A 20,623-nucleotide genomic window follows, 5' to 3' on the forward strand; every position below is an offset into this window, starting at 1 on the left:
GATAGTGAAGCTATGAAAAGGGAAGCAAGTCCACTACAAGTTCAGTATGGGCCCTGATTGCCCGTAGTCATTCTAAGCCTATATTTACCTGTTTTTCCCCTTTCCAAATCTATTTTCTAAGGCGGCACAGTACCAGCGTATAATAGTGGCAGAGAAAGAGACTTGGTTTCTTCCACCTTTCCTGACAGTAAAAGGATAACACAACAAAGAATTACGGCTAGAACAGTTGCCTGGAACTGAAATGCTTTTTCCCAACAGGACTAGAGCACAACAATGAAGTTGCAGGAACCCAGCCTGGTTCAGCTCTCAAACACTGCAGGAGGCTGCAAGGACACCTAAACTGCAGATAAACTTGCAAAGTAGGGAACAGCTCATTTTAAGGTAAGCAAGAATGAGTTAAAGAATAAAGAAACACCAATTCAAGTCCATTCTTATCTCATTCAGCTACTTGATAGAGCAGGCATAACATGTCCAATTATGAGTAAATCCTGCTGCCTCATGCCGGTAAGCTGCTTGGGGTAATTAAGAAAAAGTGTTTAAGAGCAATGGTCCTTGTAATACTTAGAAGATCAAAGAACCAAGTAGATGAGACAGAAATGAGTACAGATTATTTTGGAGCTATACTAATATACCTCCCTTTCTGAAATCTTCTCTTTCCTGCTTAATATTTAAAATCCTTTCTTAGAAATATATGTGACGGTTCTTATGGGATTTCTGTAGATGCTGCATGTACCACATGGCTGCGCATGGATTTTGGAGCCACCCATGATGTGGGGAAAATACTGCATCCTTCACGCAGTCTCTGGTTACCAAGGCAAAGGCAGATATAAATAGAAACAATCTGATTTTTAAAAAAACTCTATCTAGAAACCTGCATTGCTGATAATCCTCTGACAGCACCACCTTATTCCAAATGGTTCTGTTCTACACTTGTGTAGAAACTTCTGGTGATACACGTTTCATCCTTTCCTCTCTAAATAAATAGCAGCTACTTCTGGTTGTCATTCCAATGACAAACAAAACTATCTTTGAAGTAAAGTTTGGACAAATATCTATCTTGCTAAGAGCTTTCATCAACCAAATGAACATCAGCTAACACAAAGCTTGGAGGAAAACCCAGAGAAGAAAGCGGTCTTTTTATCACTGCAAGTGGCCATTCAAATGACTAACAGTGAAATTATTACAATTTATACATTATCATCTTCACCAGTAGCTTCCAGATTCTCCATACCAGTGGGATAGATGGGGTGGGGAATTGCTTACTGTTAAATACAAAGGGAATAAGCCAGAGATTAATTTGCTGATGACAGGTTGCAGTTGCAGAATCAAGGCATCCTCAACTTGAACTGATCTGGATCATCTTTGAAACCCATGGGGTGAATTAAAAATGAAAACTTAAGTTTCTGCAGAAACTGACGGGTTATCAGCAGACCTTACAAACTGCTGCTTCAGCAAGATCCTTGCAAAAAATGTTAAATATTGAAATAAATGTATGGTCTGATCTAGCATGTCGTTTCCTTTACGCACAGACTTACATTAAACAATGGAAATAATGATGAAAAATATGAAGATGTATAATTTCATAAGTGCTTGAGCTGAAACACAGGAAGTTTCTGGAGCTTCTGAAGAGAGAATAGTTCCCGTCAAGCACATTACATTCACGCTTTCAACCTGGCATCTTGATAAACTGTCATACATAATCACCGTGTTTATTAAAATGTCGTGTTACAGAAAGATCACTTCGCTTCTGGTGGAATTATGTGACTGATCTCTCAAAGGCCTTGCAGGTCTGAAAGCTGACATTATTCTGAAGTTTTAATTAAGGAACAAAAAGCAAAATGAGTAAGCTCTTCTTTGCAAGCAACCACTGCAGTTCCAGCTGCACTTCATTTGCGGGAAACCTCCTCCACTTAGCACTGCACTGGCCAAATTTCTGATGTGCTCTATAGGTGCAGTGCTGTGTAACTGGAGAGGAAATGACAGTGCAAGCAATGCACTGTATTAATTTAAAAGTAGTTAACAACAACTAATTTAAAACCATTTTAAAACAATCATATGGACAGACAGACAAACAGCTATAGCTTTCATATAGATGCAAAAGCATCTGCCTCATTGCAGAGGTTACCCTTTTAAAAGCAGGCAGAATCCAAGTTTAGGAAAAATCTGGGGGTTTTGTTGTTACTTGTAATGGTATTGGCAGCGTTTCTCTTCTCCACTCCTTAGAAAGAAAATCCTTCAGACAATGGAGAGTCAAGTCTAAGTAATTTCAGGTATCTTAAATCTAACAGGAAGGGCTCCGCAGAGCCGCATTCCAAGCTTTGGTGGCCCAGGACTGAAATTAAACCTTCAGAATGTTACCCTAAACAAACTCACTGCAGGGCTTACGCATACAATTTGCCTTTTCTGAATAAAGTCAAGCATCCATGTTAATGTTTGTTTTAAAATACTGGAAAGCATTTTGCTTTTCCTCGTAGGAAATTTGTATCCACAACCTGCAGTAACAGCTATTTCTAACGCTTAGTACATCAAAATAGTAGTTCTGGCAGCCCCCTGCCCAGGAGCGCACAAAGCCCAGCTTTGCAGGCCTCCATTTTTCTTGGCTTCAGCACATCTCAAATTCTCTTCTCAGGTATTAAGTCTCCATTAACTCTACCTTAGCCTTTGATAGCTGTGAAGCTAGTTTTATTTTTCCTTAAGACAAAGTGAAGGAAGGAAGGATCAGAAAAGAAAAGCTAAGGTAAAGAAAGGTTAACTTCCATCTGTTTGTGCTCCCTGCAGTGATCCAGATGCTCGCACGCTAGCCAAGAAGCCTGTAATGACATCTTAGATTGCTGCAGAGGCAAAGGACGAGTTTGATCAATAACACCAGCACTGCAGTCTGTCCTGATGCTGGGAAACGCAGGCTCCTGCACCTAGTTTGCATGTATTCACCACTAGCCAAAGGTAGTACAGAAGATTATTTAAAAGTGTGAAAATTTAGGGCTACTAAAAATCCACCTCGTGTGTTCTGAACAACCTCACTGGTTGCTTTTTTCCCTGAAAACATTGGAATTTTCTATTTCCCTAACTACTCTCTGGCTTCAGGCTTTTTTCCCTTAAATGGCCATAGCCTTATGTTTCTCGTCATCTTCAAAAGACAATCACGTGCGCAATATTTTCGTCCTGTCAGCTGGCAGTGGATTTCAAAACAGGATGCCTATTTTTCCCCCCATTATTTGCAACAGTGAGACGCAGAAGTCAGAGCTTTTGTTTTCACTTGGTTATACAGGTTCAACCTGGTGATTCATTCTTCCTGCAGCTATGTTTCCAGGAAAAGACAAAGTGCTGGCCCTTCTCCAAGTTATCCGTAGACTGATTGAGAGTAAGATCAGAAAGCACTCATCCTGCAGCTGGGACACTTTCTAAGAAGGGAGAAATTGAACGAAACATCCCAGAGCTGGTGTTATCGCCCTGCAGACAAGCAAGGAGGCGCATGGCCTTGGAAAGGCATGTGCAGTACTAAGTCAAGGTAAAGATAAAGCAGAATTTACCGGATTTAAGATTCTTGGCCCTGTGAAGCACAACCGAGCATTTGCAAGGAGCCGTTCTCCATTTCTGGGACTGATGGTGATTGTAAAGCTGGATGGCTTATGGAGAATCGTACAATTGAATTTCAAGCATTTTAGGAGACTCTCAGCTTCTCGTTGCAGTTAGTGTGGGCAAAAGCATAGCCTTAGATTTGGGAATCGTTCAAGAGTCGTTATTCAGATAGGAGCTGGTAACTATGGTTTCAGACATCTCCTCCCAGGGGTGCTGCTGCTCGCAGATGAAGGGAAGACTGCTTTTGCATTGTGAAGCAAGGGACTGCAGGGTTGTGTGGTTATGAACGCAAGTGCTGAGCTTTTGGAGAGGGAGTTAAATAAAAATGTGCACAAATCTACCTACAAGCAACCATCACAGGGAAATCTTGAGGTAGGAAATGTAAAGACTTGTCTGAGAAGTGGAGTTCCTTTGAACATAAGGAGACAGAGACTCGCATGTACAGGGCAAATGGGCCAAGTAAAGAGACACGATAGCCTTCTCCTGTGAGCCCACAAGCCAAAACACGGCTGGTAGCACTAATATTAGTTCTGTCAAACCTGGCAGTCTTCATTTATTATGCACCCTGCAAATAATTATACATATAGTTAAGCTTGTAGCTCAGAAGCTGCATTCAGTAGTTGGCAGGGTACGTTCCTCGCTGGTATAGATCCTTTGACCTCATCAGACTCACATCAGGAGTGAATCTGGTCCTTTCTATTTTCAGAATAAATTGTAGGGCTTTTTAATCTCCGCATCTCGGGGATATAGGTTGCTCCTTCTTCAGCTGTCATCATGATCTGACTCACATTTCATTTCAGGATCCCGCTTGCCTTCCTTAAAGGCTGTGTGGAGTTCTGGTAATTACAGCAACTTTCCCCAGAGGGCTTGAATTAGGATGTTTTCCATATTTTGGAAAGTTGCTTTCCCTTTTATGAAAATAAAAGCAATCATACTCTTTCCCCACCACACATTATTAAAAGTTAAACATGAGCCATCACTTGAAGGACTGAAGGCCTGTATAACCAACTTGCTCTTTTTAGAGAATAGTGACATTAGGTGTCAAATTTATAAACTCCCATCTGGGCTGCCAATAACACCTGCTTGAATCTGTTTGGCAGTCATTCTTACTTTGTAGGTTACATTTAGGTCACATTTTCTTTGTGAACACAAATGCAAGAGAATTACTTTGTATCTTCATAAGAGCAAGATTCAGGTTTGAAAAAAAAAGACAAACATGCAATGTGAGAACAAGTCAAACAACTGAAACAGGAAAAGAGAAAAAAATTAAAAACACGGAATTCTTTCATTCAAGGCTCACATCTGCCTAAAATCTGGGACTTTGGTCTGTGCCCTCCTTGCCCAAGTTATCCTGGTCGAATGGAGTGCCGAGGCAGTGTTCAAATGAAACTAAATATAATCCCCAAAAGGTTAATTGAGCATGAATGCTCAGCACTAATCCAAACTATATATACTGCATGCACTTAAAGCTGAGCAATAAGCTGTTTTCTCGTAAGAGAAAGAAAAAGTTTTTACAATTTTAAGGAGTGCTTGTCTAGTGCTGCAGAGGACACAAGATTTCCCGAGTTCGTTCAAATTTTGTCTGCAAGCATGCAGGTTCAAGCCCCATTCACAATAGTCTGCAGCTCGAGATCAGATAGACCCATGAATCCCATTTCCATCAACTTGCAAGACTCTCTCATGGTGGTTTTCACCCTGTACACCTTGCAGATGGGGTGTCCTTTCCCAAAGGAGGCACAGAAAAGGTGTTGCCATCAGCGGGACTGGCACTTGCCAGCGTTACTCCCCAGAAATAGCAGCGATTCTCCCCATTATCTGGGACATTGTTATTGCTACTCTGCACTAGGACTTACTAATCTTTAGGGGCCAGCCGTGTAATCAGGAGAGCTCAATAAAGCCGATCCACCCTTCCTGGTACCGTCATCTGCACTGGGAATTTGCCTGACTCTGGCCACAGCACTGGTGAACCAGGACATGCGAGGGCGAACGCTGCAACTAATGGGAAACGCTTCAAGCAGGGTGGAAAAAACCAGTTCAGTCAAATGGATTATGCAAAAGCACAGAATTTGGTGCCCTGCTCAGAGAGAAGGGGCAGTGACTGGGGGTCTCACGGCACAGACTTCTCTCCCCAGAGCAGGAAGGAAAGGAGTTGAATCTCAACAGCCCGTAATAAGCTATTTTTGGCTTATGCATTCGTTATTGCCAAGATCCGCCATCCAAAATGCCTACTTATCATGCAAAATGTGGAACTAGGTATGTGCTGCCCGTTGTGCATCGAAGTAATTGATTTTTTTATAATGGAAGCTGTCTAATGATTCACTGGGGTAAATCAAGCAAAACAGTAGAAAGATGAGGCAGAAAATAGGAAGAGAACCAGGACCAGTAATAAATCATGATAGATGCTATTCAGTATATTGCTCTAGCAGTAAGTCAATAGAGTGCTAAGCTGCATAAGTAAAAGATAATGTGTTTCATCTCTGCAGGGTGTTACTCAGGCTATACCTATTAAAAGGATCACCTGGTTCTGCAGAAAATATGCACAGCAACAGGTTTTGTCATATTATCCTGATAAATCAGATCTGTATTGAGATTTTAAGAGTTACTTTGCCAAAATGGAGGGGGAAAATGAATATTCCTCATTACTGCAGCTACAGGGAATCATGCACAGATATGGAAAAATACTTGCTGGCATGCTGAGGTATGTGGAAGCGGAAGCTTAAATTCTCCTGGAATGATGGGGAGGTGGGACAGTTTGCTGCTTCTGTGATTTCCAGGGCTTAAAGTCAGCTTCCTCTTGCTTAAGAGCTACATGAATAAGGTTACACGGGGAAACAGAGTACTGCTTTATTTCCTCCCTCTGCATGTTTGTATAAATCCCGATACTCTACAACAGCGTTAGTGCAGGGGAAGAGCAGCCCTCCTCCCTTCCCCTTTGCAGCATTACACACCAAGAACAAGTATGAGACCCATGGGAAGCGTCAGCCAGAACCAAAACCTTCACACCCAAATAGCAGTGAGACACGTCACGTACTCCAGCCACTCCAAGTTCCCAGCACTTTTCATCTTTTCAGGACAAGTACGTGGGGTTTTGGTCCTCGGCAGCCGAGTCCTGGTGCTCGGCTGCCTGATGAGCCACTCTTGCTCACTTCTTCACCCTTGAACAAAGATTTCTCACTGCCCAAAACCGCAGCTTTGGCAAAAGGCTCTCTGAGGCTGCTCTAAAGCCCAGACTTAGCAGAAGTCCCGACTTGCTGCCGTTGTACCTCCTCCCACCAAAGTCGGGCAGCCACATCGCACACGCTGGCATGGCTGCAAGGAACAGGATGGACACGGTTTAAGAAACGGACGCTCAATGTCGTGGCTGGCTGAGGAGTGCAGATTTTCCTGTGATTCCTGTCACCGCTCCGGACAGAGCAGGCTCAGCTCCATCGGTGTTGAGCTGCTGGACGGGCCCTGGCAGCACAGCTTGCTCAGCTGCTACCGCTTTTTAATATAGACTCAGCCAGCTGCAAACACTAAGGGTATTGCTTTTCTGGTGTAAGAGGGTAAATTATGCCAGTTTTACTATTAAATCAGCGCAGGTGCAAGCCAGTTCTTATTCTTGCTTGAGATTTAATTACTTCGCGAAACCACACCAGCCCTCCAGCTTTCTGCTCTTCCCCGACCATCCTCGCCAAAAATCAGTGGGTGCAAGTCCAGAGGGAAGAGAACGCTGACTTCCGAATGGCTGCTTTGCGTGAAACCCCTTCATTTCTCCCTGAGTCGGCCAATGGCTGAGTCCTGGTCCTCCCGACACCTGGGATTAGGACCCACCATCCTACAGCTTTCCAAGCAGAGGACAAAAGCTGCAGAGGGACGTTTGGCTGCAGTGGTTCAAAAGCACTGAAAGCAAATCTCTGAGGCCCTCGTGTAATCCGCAGCGAGGTCAGATTTCTCCGGACTAATAAGGCTTTACAAACTGTCAGTAGCGTGTGGAGAGGCTTAACTAACACAGCTTAGGGAACTTGCCAGCAAGTGAAAAAGTATAATTTGTCAGTCTGAAGGAATAATTATAAATCATTTGGTTCCTCCCTCTATTGTGCCTGGGATTAAGTTGCACAGATTCTAGAAATGCAGCATCTATGGCTTCCTCTCTTCAAAGAAACCAGGCATGGTTGTCTGAAAACTCCGTGATCACATGGGAGTGTTAGGATTTGTCCTACAAAACAGAGTAAAACCCTAAGCCTGCCAACCTCTGGAATAACTGCCAGCACAATAGCAGCGTTTTGTAATACTTTATGTATTCTTAAGTCTTCTGCAGGGCCGTTCTTCTTATCAGAGCCCAGAGCTAAATTTTTGTAGCGATAGCGAGGTGATCCACCGCTCGCGTTTATCAGGGCCTCTGGCTGCTGTGAGTATCTTGCCCTGTAATCCACCTTCCCTGGAGCCTATCTGAGCATTCCAGTCCTCTGAGCAGCTCCCAGGTAGCTCAGACCCGCCACGCAAACCCGCAGCTGCTGGACACTTTCAATACAGCGAACCAGAAGTCCCCGAGAATCCCAATGGCCACGTTTGCTCCCCAGGCTGCAGGCAGGTGAAATGCAGAGCAGCGAATCACAAGCCGTAAGGATGCAGCAGGGGCACACCATTGCTTGTGCTCCACTGCTGGAGGGACCTCACCCCAAAGTCACCGGGAGTGACCGCAGAGCTCCCAGGCGGCCGCTGCGACCCGCACCACCCAGCTGCCCGTTTAGTGTGTGTGGGGGTGGGTGGGCACGACACTCCAGACCAACCCAGAAGCCCTTAAAACCTTTAATAACGGGGGGAAAGAGCAGGCGGGGCTCACAGCCAACCTTTTGAACTCCCCGGAGCAGCGCGGCGGCTCCCGGCATCTCCCGCTGAGCCTCTCCGGGCGCAGCCGCCGCGGGGGCAGCCCGCAGGCGAGGTATTATTTATCTTATTTATTAATACATTTATGTGTTTTTCTTATTATACCGTATTACTACTTTATCATTTCACCAGTAGTATTTTGCCGCTGCACCACGTGCGCGGCCCGGCTGCGCGACCCGGGCGCTCGGGGGGGCGTGGCCAAGGGCGTGGCCCCGCCCAGGGGGCGGGGCCGAGGGGGCGCTGGCCGGAGCTGCGTGTGCGCGTGGGGAACGCAGCGGGGCGGGCCAGGAAGGGGCGGGGCGCCGGCGGCGTGACGAACCCCGCGCCCATTGGCGGAGCGGCGTCACGCGGCGCCCCGGCGGGAGGCGATTGGGTGGGGGCGAGGCGGGGCCGGGCCTCCCCCCGGCCCGGGGGACGGTGGGCGCTCGCGCGAGGTCGGTTGGTCGCCGCGCGCAGGAGGCGGGGGGCTCGCGCGGCCGTTGGGGCGGGGGCCGGGGCCGGGGCGGGGGCGGCGGCGATGCTGCGATGCGACGTGAGGCGGCGCGGCTGATGCGGCGCTGAGGCCCAGCCCGCCTCCCCCCACGTCCCTCCCTCCGCCCGGCGCCTCGGCTCCCCCTCCGCCCCCGCCCCAGCCCGGGAGCCGCGTCGCCGGGGGCCCGGCGGGGGAGCTCCGAGCTCCATGGGCAACACCGTCACCTGCTGCGTATCCCCGGACGCCAGCCCCAAGCTCAGCCGGGCCCGCGGCGGCGGCGGCGGCGGCGGCGGCGGCGGGGCAGCGCCGGGGCCCGATCGCTGGACGGACGCGTACCAGGCGGCGGCGGCGGCGGGCGGCGGCGGCTCGGGATCGGCGGAGGCCGAGTCGGGGGACTCGGATCCCGGCGGCGGCGGCCCGCACCTCCAGCACATCAGCGACCGGGAGTTCCCGGATGGTGAGCGGGGCCGCGGCGGGGGGCGGCGGGGCCGCGTTCCCGCCCCGCCGCGGGTGGGTGCCGGGGGCCGCGGCGGGTCCCCGGCCGCGCTGCGCCCCCTGTGTCCCGGCGGCGGGGGCAGCGTGCGGGCCGGGCTGGGCTCGGCCCGGGCCTCGCCCCAAGCAAAGTTCCGTGCGGCTGTCAGCGCTCTGACAGCTCCTGCGGGCTGGGGCCGCCGGGCGGGGAGCTCTCCCCGAGGGAAAAGCCACCGCAGCCCGCTTAGCAAGTAGCCGGGCCAAGGGCGGAGGAGCAGCCGGTTCCCCACTTCTCCCCCCTGGCTGCCCCGCTGGCCCCGTGGAGAGAGGGGTTGGGGAGCCCGAAAGAATCGTGGCAGAGCCCCGGGGTGCGCCCGTTTGGGCTGCTTGCTTCTCCTTAACTGTGGAGTCGTGACTCAGTCGTAATGTTCAGGCAGTTTGCAAAAGTTGCTGCATTGCCAGTCTCTGTTGAACAGGAGGAAGGAAGAGGGTGTGTGGGGAATAAGGGAATTAAGAATCACAAAGATTGTGTGCATATGACATCATTGTGGCTGGACGTGGGTAATTTATAATGTGGCTACGCAGAGTGCTCGGTTATAGCTGTGGACTCGTTACACCGAGGTTCCTTGTCGTGTAGCTCTCAGTGTTCCCGATTTGCCTTCCTTGAGCTCCCGGGAAAGTACGTGTTTGCTGTTCAGATTCCTTGCAGTTGTACCTGGAGCGCTGGTGTCAGGCAGACTTGCTCTGTAATGCATCTTCTTTTCAGGCATGCCCAGGAAGCGCTTGTAGATTGGTGCTGCAGTGAGAGTTACCGAGACAACACGTAACAGGTTGAGGTGCTCCTGTCTATGTTCACATGATGCCATAAGCACACAGCACAGTGTATCAGCTTATGATACTCAAAACTTAGTTTAATTAACAAGCGTCTTGCTATCCCTTTTCATAATTATGACCACACCTATATGAAATATATTCAGCTGAAAAAGGATAGCCTGTCTGACATTTTAATGTACAATGCATGCAGTAACAATAATCACTGGCCCTCCATACTCGTCTTGAACTTTGGAAAAAAAAATTGTCTATCAGAGAGAAACTGGCTGCAGAAGAGTGTGAGGAAACCTTCAGAAATGGAATTATTAAACTTGCATGGTTTTGCACAGCACCATATGGTGCAGCTGTTACAGAAATGAGATGGAACAGTCAGCCTCTTGGATCTCCTTTGAGACAGCTGTGCAGCGCAGCAGTAGGAGAAATTGTATTTGCCATCTAGGAGAAATAAAGCTTTATTTTTGCGAGATGATATTACAGAAATCTCTCAGCTCTTCCGTACTTGTTAAGAGAGGAGGAGCTAAACTCTCTAAAAATTCTAATAAGCCAAACAAAAATGCCTAAGCTAAATAAATCTGCTCAGGAATAAGAGTTGTATTTGTTTGAATCTTTAATATGTGATCATGGTAGCAGTGCTAAGTAACTGGGCTTAGTCGTGAATTCTTCCAGATGTCAGAACTGGCCATGAAGTAGGGAAGCGCTTAATTTTTTGAATTTGCAGACATGAATTAAAGTTTATAGTCCAAGAATAAGATAGTATCTGTCTGTCACAAATTTTACTTTTCTGGCTATGGAAACCTTAGTCTTGAGATAGGAGGTAATCCTGAAATTAGAACTGCATAACTAGTATATATTTTAGATGGTTCTAAAGATCAGTTTTACAGTGGCATGTGGTTCACTATTGCATGGCCTCAGAAGTAGATCTGCTACAAATGATAGATGCTATTTGTCTACTAGATTTCTGATTCTGATTTGATATCTTTATGAAAATGCAAATCTGGATGGACAGTATTAGAAGGAAAACTTCTCATGTTGAACGTTATAAAGTGCTACCTGGGTAGGATTGAAGTGACTAACTTCAGAAGGTAAAGCGTTATTTGTGAAGTCTGAAATCGAGTGTTACGAATCAGATGTTATAATGTAATTTTAAGTGATGCTGCTATCTGGTTAAGACCTTCTATGAAAATAATAAATCTGTAAACTCAGCACTTGCATATGCCAGATAGCTACGCTTATCCCTCTTAACTCCGGGCTAGAAACGCTGTCAGCATATCCAAACTGTGCAAGAAGCCTGTGTGTTTCTGTGCTGTTGACTACTACAGAGCATTAGTTTGTTGCTATAGTGGTAAGTAGTCCAGCAGTTTCATTTGAGGAATAAATATTACTTCTATAATTTATGAATGTGTAATGTCATAGCTTAGCCAAGATGACAATTTTGTCCATAACAGAAAGCTGAGAACTTAAAAAAATGTCTTTTCTTGAATGCTTTGGCAGGGGGGAAAGAGAGAAAGCTGCAGGGAAAAAAAAGTCAAGATCATCTTGGCTATTTTTGTTCCGTGCTGCTCAGTTCTAGGAGTTTCTAAGAACACAGCTAAATATATCAGAAAGCTAGCATCCAAATGTGATGCTTCATTCCTTAAGTTGTTTGTTGTTCTTAAGTGTCTTAATACTTTTGCACTTGTTTTTCTAAAATTGAATGTTTTGGGGGTATCAGGAATGCAAAAGTTACCAGCTGAGCTTCGGACTTTTTGTTTTGTTTTGTATTATTTTGTCTTGCTTTTTAGTAGCAAGTGGAACGTGGTCCTTGCAGGCCTGTGCTCTTAAATGAGGGTTACTCTGTAGCTCTCCAGCACACTAGTTGACAGGCACTGCTTTCCAGTCTTGCATTGTAATGTTTCAACAAAAGTTAGTTCAAATGAGAAAGGGCTGTTAGATCCATTGCTATGAGAGAACTTGAAGGATGACTTCGTATTATATTTTCTGGTTCTCAGGATCCTGAGCCATAACCTAATCACACTTCTTCAGAATGAGAAATAAGCCTTCATTAAGTAAATGGGAATAAACATAACTTTGAAAATGATAGTTTCTTCCAGATGGGTTCATGCCTACTGTTAATGTTAAATATCAAAAACTAAAATGAACCTAAAGGTGCTAGTTGACTGTTCAGCAGAGCACTATGTGTTCCTCCTTCCAGCATGCAAGCAACGGTCTGAAGCAGTTTGAATTGACCAAAAAGGCTTTCTTATCTAGTTTTAGAAACAGCAGCTCTTTGATCTTAACATGCTGCTTGTGCTGTGCTGCCTGCTGGTTCTGGAGTGTGTGTGCTTTGTAGGTGGTGGTGTTTGGGTGTTGCGTTTGTTTTGGTTTTTTCTTCTGTGGGTTGTTCCCCCCAACTCCTCCCAAATGAGTGTCTGCTAATCTTTATTTTGGGCTTCTTTTTTCCTGTGATTTTCTTTTTTCTGGTTATTTGGAGGAGAACTTATTATGGCTGGCACTTTTTTGCCAGATCGCTATTTTTAAGCATAGATCTAATTTTTCATAAATTCTTTGGTCCTTGGATAAAACTAGAACAAGGCCTTGCTTGGCAGACTTTTCTCACTTGTGCTTGAAAACATTATCTCCCTCCACCACAGCTGTTTACTGAGTTCAGCAGTTTTGAGCAGAAGTTTGCCTGGTTCGCATGAACCAAGGGCAGATTGTAGATCTGCTGAACTGGTGGGACAAAACTGAGCTGGTACCTTTGCCTGGAGAGCTGAGGGGGGGTGGAGAATGACGAGAGAAAAGACAACCGGGCATGAGAGGGAACAGCAAATGGGATCAGGAGAGGTGCTGAGTGGGATGCAGTCGTCATGCAGACGTTAGGAAAAAAAACCCAGAAGGGGATTTTGAAGAGGAGAGTTCGTAGAGAAAGAAGTCAGATTGACCTAAACAGGCTCAGACAGACTAGTGCCTACAATAATTCTTCAAGTACCTCTGAGGCTACTTTTCTTTTTTCAACAGCCCCCTGGCTCTCAGAGGCTGAAAGGAGCAAGCTTCACGTTGCCTACATGCCACAGTTATTAAACAGTGTTGGAGTCGAACAGATACTTGAATATATTGATTGTCTGTGATCTGATTTCACCAACAGCTTGTCTATAAAGTTTCTTGCAGAAGGTCTAAATACTGTTCATTTGTTCCTCTCTTATATAATGTCAGCTTACTTCAAGCATGTGAATGGAAGGCTTTTTTTCCTGGTTTGTGTTTGTTGGTTTTTTTAATCCCGGCAAAAATGTTAGTAAGTGAAATTTAAAAATAAGATGAACACTCTGATGCAAGGAGTTAGCTTTTTGATGCCAGCGGCTTTCAGCACAGCAGAGGCTTAACCATCTTGTGTTGATTTTTTGACCCCTGTATTTGAAGATCTGTAGCTGAATAGGCTGACAGATGCTGTTATCTTGTTAGACAAATGTCAAGTTGGAGCTGAAAACCGACTGATGCTCTGGTCCATTTGCTGGTGTTTCCTCTCCTTTTTCCTTGTATTCACTGAGTTTTTCACATAACGTATGCTCATTCTTCTTTCCCAAAAACTCTCAATATCTCCTTTCTATAACTGACTTGGATTTAATTAATTACATAGGTACTGGTAGCCGTTACAAATAGCATGTCATCTTGACAAATGTAAAAGAATTGACTCTCTACGAGCCTGAAACACTTTCCATGTTGTTGGCTTGAGGTACCTAATGTCATGGCCTTTCTGAAGTGATCTGTAAAGTACCCGTAGTGGAGTCGATAAGTCGTTCAGAAGCAATGATGAAATTGATCTACAAATTTGGGAATTTGAAATAGAAGAAATCATCACCATAGTATAGTATTGGTATTTCTGTTCTTGTGCTTTGGTACTGCTGACACCTAGGCAATCTTCTATCCTTTTCTCATATCACTAAATCATGGAGACTTCTGCAGTGAGCAAGTTTATGTAAGCCTTAGGTTTTTAATAGTTGATATGGAACATATATACATGAAGCTGATATGGAAGGAATCTGATTTGTTTGTTTTGGTGAGTGTGTTTCTTCAGGCTTCTGATATGACAGTTATTATAACCAAGAAATCGTCATAAAATGGGAAATATTGAAAGGAAATAGGTGTCTAACGTGAGCGGTTTGGTGAAGCTTATGAAATTAAGGAAGCTGAATTCATGCTTTCCATGTAACTTATCTGTAGTATCCTTTCCTCTTCTGTCTTTCTTTAGGAGACTTGTTCTTTTCCCTCCTACCTGTCAAGGTAGATGTTTCAGAGCAACACAAGTTTTGTAGCGAGAAGTTCTGTTCTCTCAAGTGTGATCGGTGCGGTGAGGTCATACTGAAAAGCTGACTAACAGGGTAATGAACTCTTGCACGAGCCAACAAAACACAAAAACCTGCTCCTCCCAAATTTGCATTACACATTAAGTTAAGGTTTCTAACAGTGTTTCTTCCACATATAGGAAGAAGGAAGAATTGACTCTGGGAGGCAGGATGAAAATGCTACCAAACATTAAGAACCCAGAACTTGGATCTGTAGATCCTTGCCAACAAGCTGATCTTGAGATTTCTAAATTTATTTGTTTTTTCTTCATTACAGCTAGAGTTTGAATGTGTACTTTTATTTCATTGACTATAAAAATAATGTTTTCAGAAGAAAACTCTGAATGTTTCCACTTGAAGGGACAAACGAAAATGCAACTGGCTTAAAAAGCTCAGTGCTGTTTATTTAGATGTGTAAAAAAACCAGATGTATAAAGCTGTAGATCATACTTGCAGGTGATGCAAATATCAGGGTTACCTCAGCAGCTCACACAAAAATCTCACTGACAACCAGGTAGCATTCTGCAGTGTTTGGTGAGCTCTGTGTATAGCACAGCTTCACTTCTGTTTGGAGTTCTGAAAGGGTCTTGAGTCACTGCAGTAATCAAACATAGTTGTTGGGTTTTTTCCAGTGTGAAAAGTAACACTGGCTTGTCATCAAACACGTCAGTCAGAGTCAGGAAACTCTTGAATGCCAGTTTCTTTTAAAGGCAGAAAAACAGCTTTTCTGTAGAACTGTCGGACATGTTTTATTATGCCGATAGTTATTTTACTTTTATAGAACAAACTGCAGGTAAGCTGAGAATCCACAAAGCCTCTATGAGGAGTGACTGTTTGAGCTTGTGCTTAAAATGGCACAAAACTTGAGGAACCTGTTAAATTTCATAAAAGCCCAGACTTTATATGAAGTTTACATTAATACGAGCGAGGGGAAGAGGTGAAAAAGCATCTGCCGTTCCCATCAGGTGGTGTATGGCACCTAGCACACAGTACAGTGCATCTTATTTGGGTTGCCTGCGGACACTAGATGAGACTGGAATTTCTGGTACTCACCTGTCTGTCCTTCGGAACCACGTCTTGTGAGAAGTAAGGCTGTGAAGAGTTGTTATGGGAAAGCTTCCCTTACACTTGCAGTAATCGGCATGGATCTAGGAGTATAAAATTTGGTTGATCTTTAATGCATACCATTAGAAATTTTTATCAAAAAATCAGAGCTGCAGAATTCTGCTTTAGTTTCTCCTGGTAGTGAATTGTTTTAAGTTCGAAGGTCCACGTGGGGAATAAAAACTGGACAGCATAAAACAAAGTCTTTCTCCTTGTCTTTTTAAATGGTCCTACGTTAGACGCAGTACAGAAACACATCTCTAACAAAATCTTAGCTACTTTTAAGGTTTAGCTCGTGACCTACTGTTTTCCTTCTAGCTCCAACATAAAATCCTAGGGACATCTAGTTTTCCTTCCTACTAACTGGTCCTGCCTTCAGTGTAGAACTCAGGGCGCTCCTGAGATCCTGCTGTTCTGCTCAGCTAGAAGGTGTAGAAGTGATTCTGACCCCAGCAGGCACATCGTGAAACACGGTGGTGTCTATGGTGGAGCAGGTGTCTCCATCGTGTTTCCCCAGCTTGGGCTGTGAAGCGAGTGCAAGAGGATCATACTGGGACTTGCTGGGGAGGCTGCCCATAGCGCTCTGGACCCTTCTGCAGTTTAAGAAGTGCAAGAACACCAATACTGTATTGATTTTTTAAAAAAACACAGAAATGAAGAGAGAACTTGAACCATGGCTAGCCCACAGTATTTAATAGATGGTCTACACTTTTGCTTTCTAAGTTCTTCTGATTTTAGTAGCAAATTTGAGATGTTTGCTGTGTGTCAGTTTCCTGTTGAACCAGCTCAACTTAGGAGTGTGGTGTAAAAGAGCAAATAATTCATTCTTAATTAAGAGAGCCTATATATTGAACTAATTTCTGTGGCCTTCTAAAACATCACGGTTGCACTTAAATACGTGCTGGGTATCAGTAATAATATTGCTGTTCTTGTAGTAGCGCCGTAAGGAACAACTGACAGATTTTAAATGGCTTTGCAACATCCTTCTGTGTGTATTGTGTAAAGTCGTGATCCTTAGAAATAATAATTGAACAAGGAGGGTGGTCGGACACCGCACAGGTTGCCCAGAGAGGCTGCGAAGTGTCTGTGTGTGGAGATACACAAACCCGGACTGACACAGTCCTGGGCTGGTCTGGACGCATCACTTAGATGATCTCAGGAGGTCTCTTCAGCTCAACAATTCTGTCTTCTTATGAACAAAGGCCAACTGTGTGGGTTGGTTTTAGTTCTTTTCCTTCTCAAATAAACAGTTGATTTCCTCTGGGGAGTTAGGAGTGTTTTTAAGGGACCTATGCATATACAAGTGTTGGTTAAGATTGTTTTCACCAAGATTCTCCCTCAAAATAGAGTTTCTTTCTGAGAACTGGTTGTGTTTGAAAGCACTTTGTTACACAACAGATCCAGTCCTTTATGTATTCAAATTTGCTTATATTAATTATGAAAACAGAGCAGGTTTTGTATCTTTTGATTTCGTCCCATTATGGGAGAGAGGTGTATTTTGTTGAAGATGAATAATCAGGAGATCAAAGTACTTTCATTCTGTCCAGATCTGGGGAAGAAGCCACCCATGAAGCATTTAAAAGGTAGAATAACCTGTGTGTAATGAGGACATGACAGGAGAAGGCAAATGGAGAACAACCTCCGTGTGCTGGGTTTTGTGGTGTGTTCGCTGTGGCTGGTGGGGACTAAAGCAAGGTTGGATTTAGAAACCAGAATCGTAACTTTTATGAACCCTTTTGAGAGTAGAAATAGAATAACATAATGTGAAGGACAAATCACTTTCTATGAAGTTATCGTTAGGAGCAACAGACTTTCTGAAGTGAGCGAATCTGTTAGTTGAATTTGGTTTAAATTTTAAATCTTTATTGGGAGTGTTAAGTAACTCGCATTTCTCACACTGTAAGTTAATGAAATATAAGGGAAGCTCAACCATTAATCAAAGCTAGTAGCCCATCAGGCAAGAGAAGAAACTCAATTTACAGCAAAGAGATTGTTTTATGATTTAATGCTTTAAATATGTATCAAAATGTTACTGCTGTTTAGTAATGCAGAGGATGGGGCTAAATCTATTAAAGGAAATGCAATATTTTAGCATTCTAAAGTAGAGAAATCGTCAAAGGGCTGCTACTTAGTAACAGTGACATCTTACTGTCAGCTTTATTCATTAGATAATCTATGTAGCACGATGCAGCGTGCAAAATGTGTTCTTAATAGTTAGAAATCACCCATGGAGGTGTGCAAAACAGGAGATAAGTAGCTAGAGTTATAAATTCCTAAAACCCACACACGTTCTTGTATGACACAGATGAATAAAAGTAAAGTCTTGGTGGATTTTGTGTTGAAGAAAGGCCAGAAGATCTTTTTTTTAATTTTAAGTCCCATTATTCCTGGTTATCCTGTAGCATACCATGCTGCTTTCTTGTGTTAACTTCCCGTGGAGCTGGAGCTTGCTGTCGTACATCTCGTGTAGCTCCTAATCAAGACTCACCCTTATTTTCAGGGCTAGATAGGTTGGTTTTGGACTTGTACGTGCTATCAGGATGACGTATTAGGAGTTATGCTTGGTTGGGAGTCAAATCGTTTGCAGACAGATTAATCTCTTCCTCTGGCTTTTCTCGTGCCGTGTTTCCCATTACATTTCACTTCTCATATCCTTATCTGTCTCTTGCCTTCTGCTTCCTTCATCAGCTGTATTGCTGTTGCTTTTTGGTATTTCATGAGCACCACTGATAGTTTAGGAAGAACAAATCATACGACTAATTTTTCCGTTGCTTGGAAGAAAGCATTGTCCAGAGAGAACAGCACAGAAAGGATGCTTAAAATTCTCTGGCTGCTTACAAGGGGAAAGCTACAGGGATGCGGTCTACTAAATGTATTTTTCCTTGCATTCTCTTGTAACACAAAAGCAGATGTACTGTTTCCACTAATGCCCCGTTGTTCTGGGATAAGAAGCCTAGCTGCAGTTGGTCTTGATCACTTCGTGTGGGGTTTTGTACCGGGGGCTGCGCAATGGGTCTTAGACTTCATTAGTACCATAACTCTGGTCATATAATGCGTGCTGTGTTTTATTCTTGGAGCGCTTTTAGCCCTAGACCTCATTTCTAACATCTAAGAAGCATGGATGTAGCAGAGCACAAGAAGAGGCAAAAACAATATAAGAAGTGAGCTTTGACAAGTCATATAGTTTCAAAGTAAGTAAAAATTTCAGGGAAGTCAAGATGTTAGGTGTATTTTTTTACCTCATAGCTGACCCTGTTTTCAGCAAAAGGTTGAAGTAGAGACCTCGTGAGGTCCTTTCTAACCTGACTTATCCAGTTATTCTAAAAATTGCTGCTGGACTGTAAATAAATAAATCCTAAGCTGTTTGCTCTGCTTGCATCATAACTTGCTAATAATAATGTATATTTAAAATCTGCATATTGCGGTCTTGTTCTACCTGTTGACGATACTTAAGTTATTTGGTAGACTAGCAAAACACTTCAATTTCTGAATCACTCCTTTCTCAAGTATAAAACATTGCTTAATGTTTGCCATTATTAGTGAATTTCTTGGTCTGTGTCAAAGTTTGGTTTTGTTTTTGTGTTTGGTGCTGGTATTAGAAACTAGAGTGGGTCAACATTGTGGGCGAATTTTAAACAACAGTTATACTGTTTTGTTGATGTTGCAAACAGTAGTTAAAATGTGCCAGTATGGCATACTGTTGTGTGCTGGATTTTTTTTCAGAAATCAGATGTGTATTAGTGGTACTTCAGGGATGACCTGTAAGGCAAATTCCGTTCCAGGGCTTCTAAACCACGACTTCTTGCATTTTAACTACATGATTAGATTTAGGTGTCTGTTCACTGTGTGCCATGAATGAGCACAGTAAGGTGAAAACAGCAGCACTGGTTTTGTAAGTTAGCTTTTAAAAACTGCTTGAGGTGGCCTGCTTTCATAGCCAGCTCTGGCCTCTTTTGAGGCGGGGGGATATTCCTGATTGAACAATCTTTGTGTTCCGAAGTAGACGTTGCTACCTTACGTACACAGCAGAGATTGGAAATGGCAGTGATTGCATCCCGGAGCAGTGTCAGAGCAGTGCTGTTGGACCAAGATCAGTGGTGTTGTAAGCCAAGCACTTGGAAAACATCCAGGTCTGGATACCAGCGTTGGGTGCCAGTGGGAGTCTGGAATGAGAAGTCTTGGGGACACACGTACTTTTGCAGTTACGTCCACTCGCTGATGCATGGGGCTGTGGCTGCGCTACGGGTTAGGTGCAGTAGCACAAAACATTCACCTAGTTAAGACTTCTAGCACCCAGACAGTTTGTCCATACATTGGCTACTATTTAACCCGAGTTCTGTTAGTTGGGTGCATAAAAACCTCTTTAAGATTTTTTTTTTTTTCCATTTAAAGTTGATGGTGATTATTAGCTGACCTTGTTTTTTAAGGGTGTGGCAACTGCATTGGCGTTCGGCCTTAGAACACCGACGTGCAAGTTTGTGAGCTTGCATGGTTAGTGTGGTGGCATAAGTAGCACACAGGAAGATCAGAATGACGAATGTAAATGGATGCGAACGAGCTCTTTCCAGGTCGTACAGGATCACGGTACTGGGTTATTCTGTTCGTACGTTCACATAAGTCAGTGTGTCTGTAGCATGACTTCCTCAGAACAGCTGTTTCTAATGCAGCTCAACATTTCATCATGATGTTTACAGTTTCACCAACAAACTTTTTAGTGCTCACTCCCATCTTAATCTAAGGGAGTAATATATCCTCATCTAATGTGATCACTCATTCATTGTGGCAAAGGATTAAAGCAAACATTTTGTTCTTCAGTAATTATATGTTAGCTGTATAGGGTTCTACTTGAAATTCCAAAAGAACAGAATAGTGTAAGATCAATGTTTTGATATTTATCAGCACTGTAAAACTTACGAGGTTCTTTTATAAGACCGCTGAGATTGTTTCCTGCAGCATCGGGTACCTAAAGCATGGAGTG

At 44.1% G+C, this 20,623-nt stretch overlaps 1 protein-coding gene across 1 annotated transcript in view; it reads left to right on the forward strand.

The window, feature by feature from the left end:
* Positions 1-8,854: 8,854 nt before the first annotated feature.
* The window catches only part of CCNYL1 (cyclin Y like 1), a 31,569-nt gene continuing 19,800 nt past the window's right edge, over positions 8,855-20,623 (forward strand). Inside the window, exon 1 of the mRNA XM_065638307.1 lies at positions 8,855-9,377. Coding sequence (XP_065494379.1) covers positions 9,128-9,377 — 250 coding nt within the window. The 5' untranslated portion in view covers positions 8,855-9,127. The remainder of the gene's footprint in view (positions 9,378-20,623) is intronic.

This window comes from Caloenas nicobarica, chromosome 6 (genome assembly GCF_036013445.1).
Source record: "Caloenas nicobarica isolate bCalNic1 chromosome 6, bCalNic1.hap1, whole genome shotgun sequence".
In the NCBI taxonomy this organism is placed as follows: Eukaryota; Metazoa; Chordata; class Aves; order Columbiformes; family Columbidae; genus Caloenas; species Caloenas nicobarica.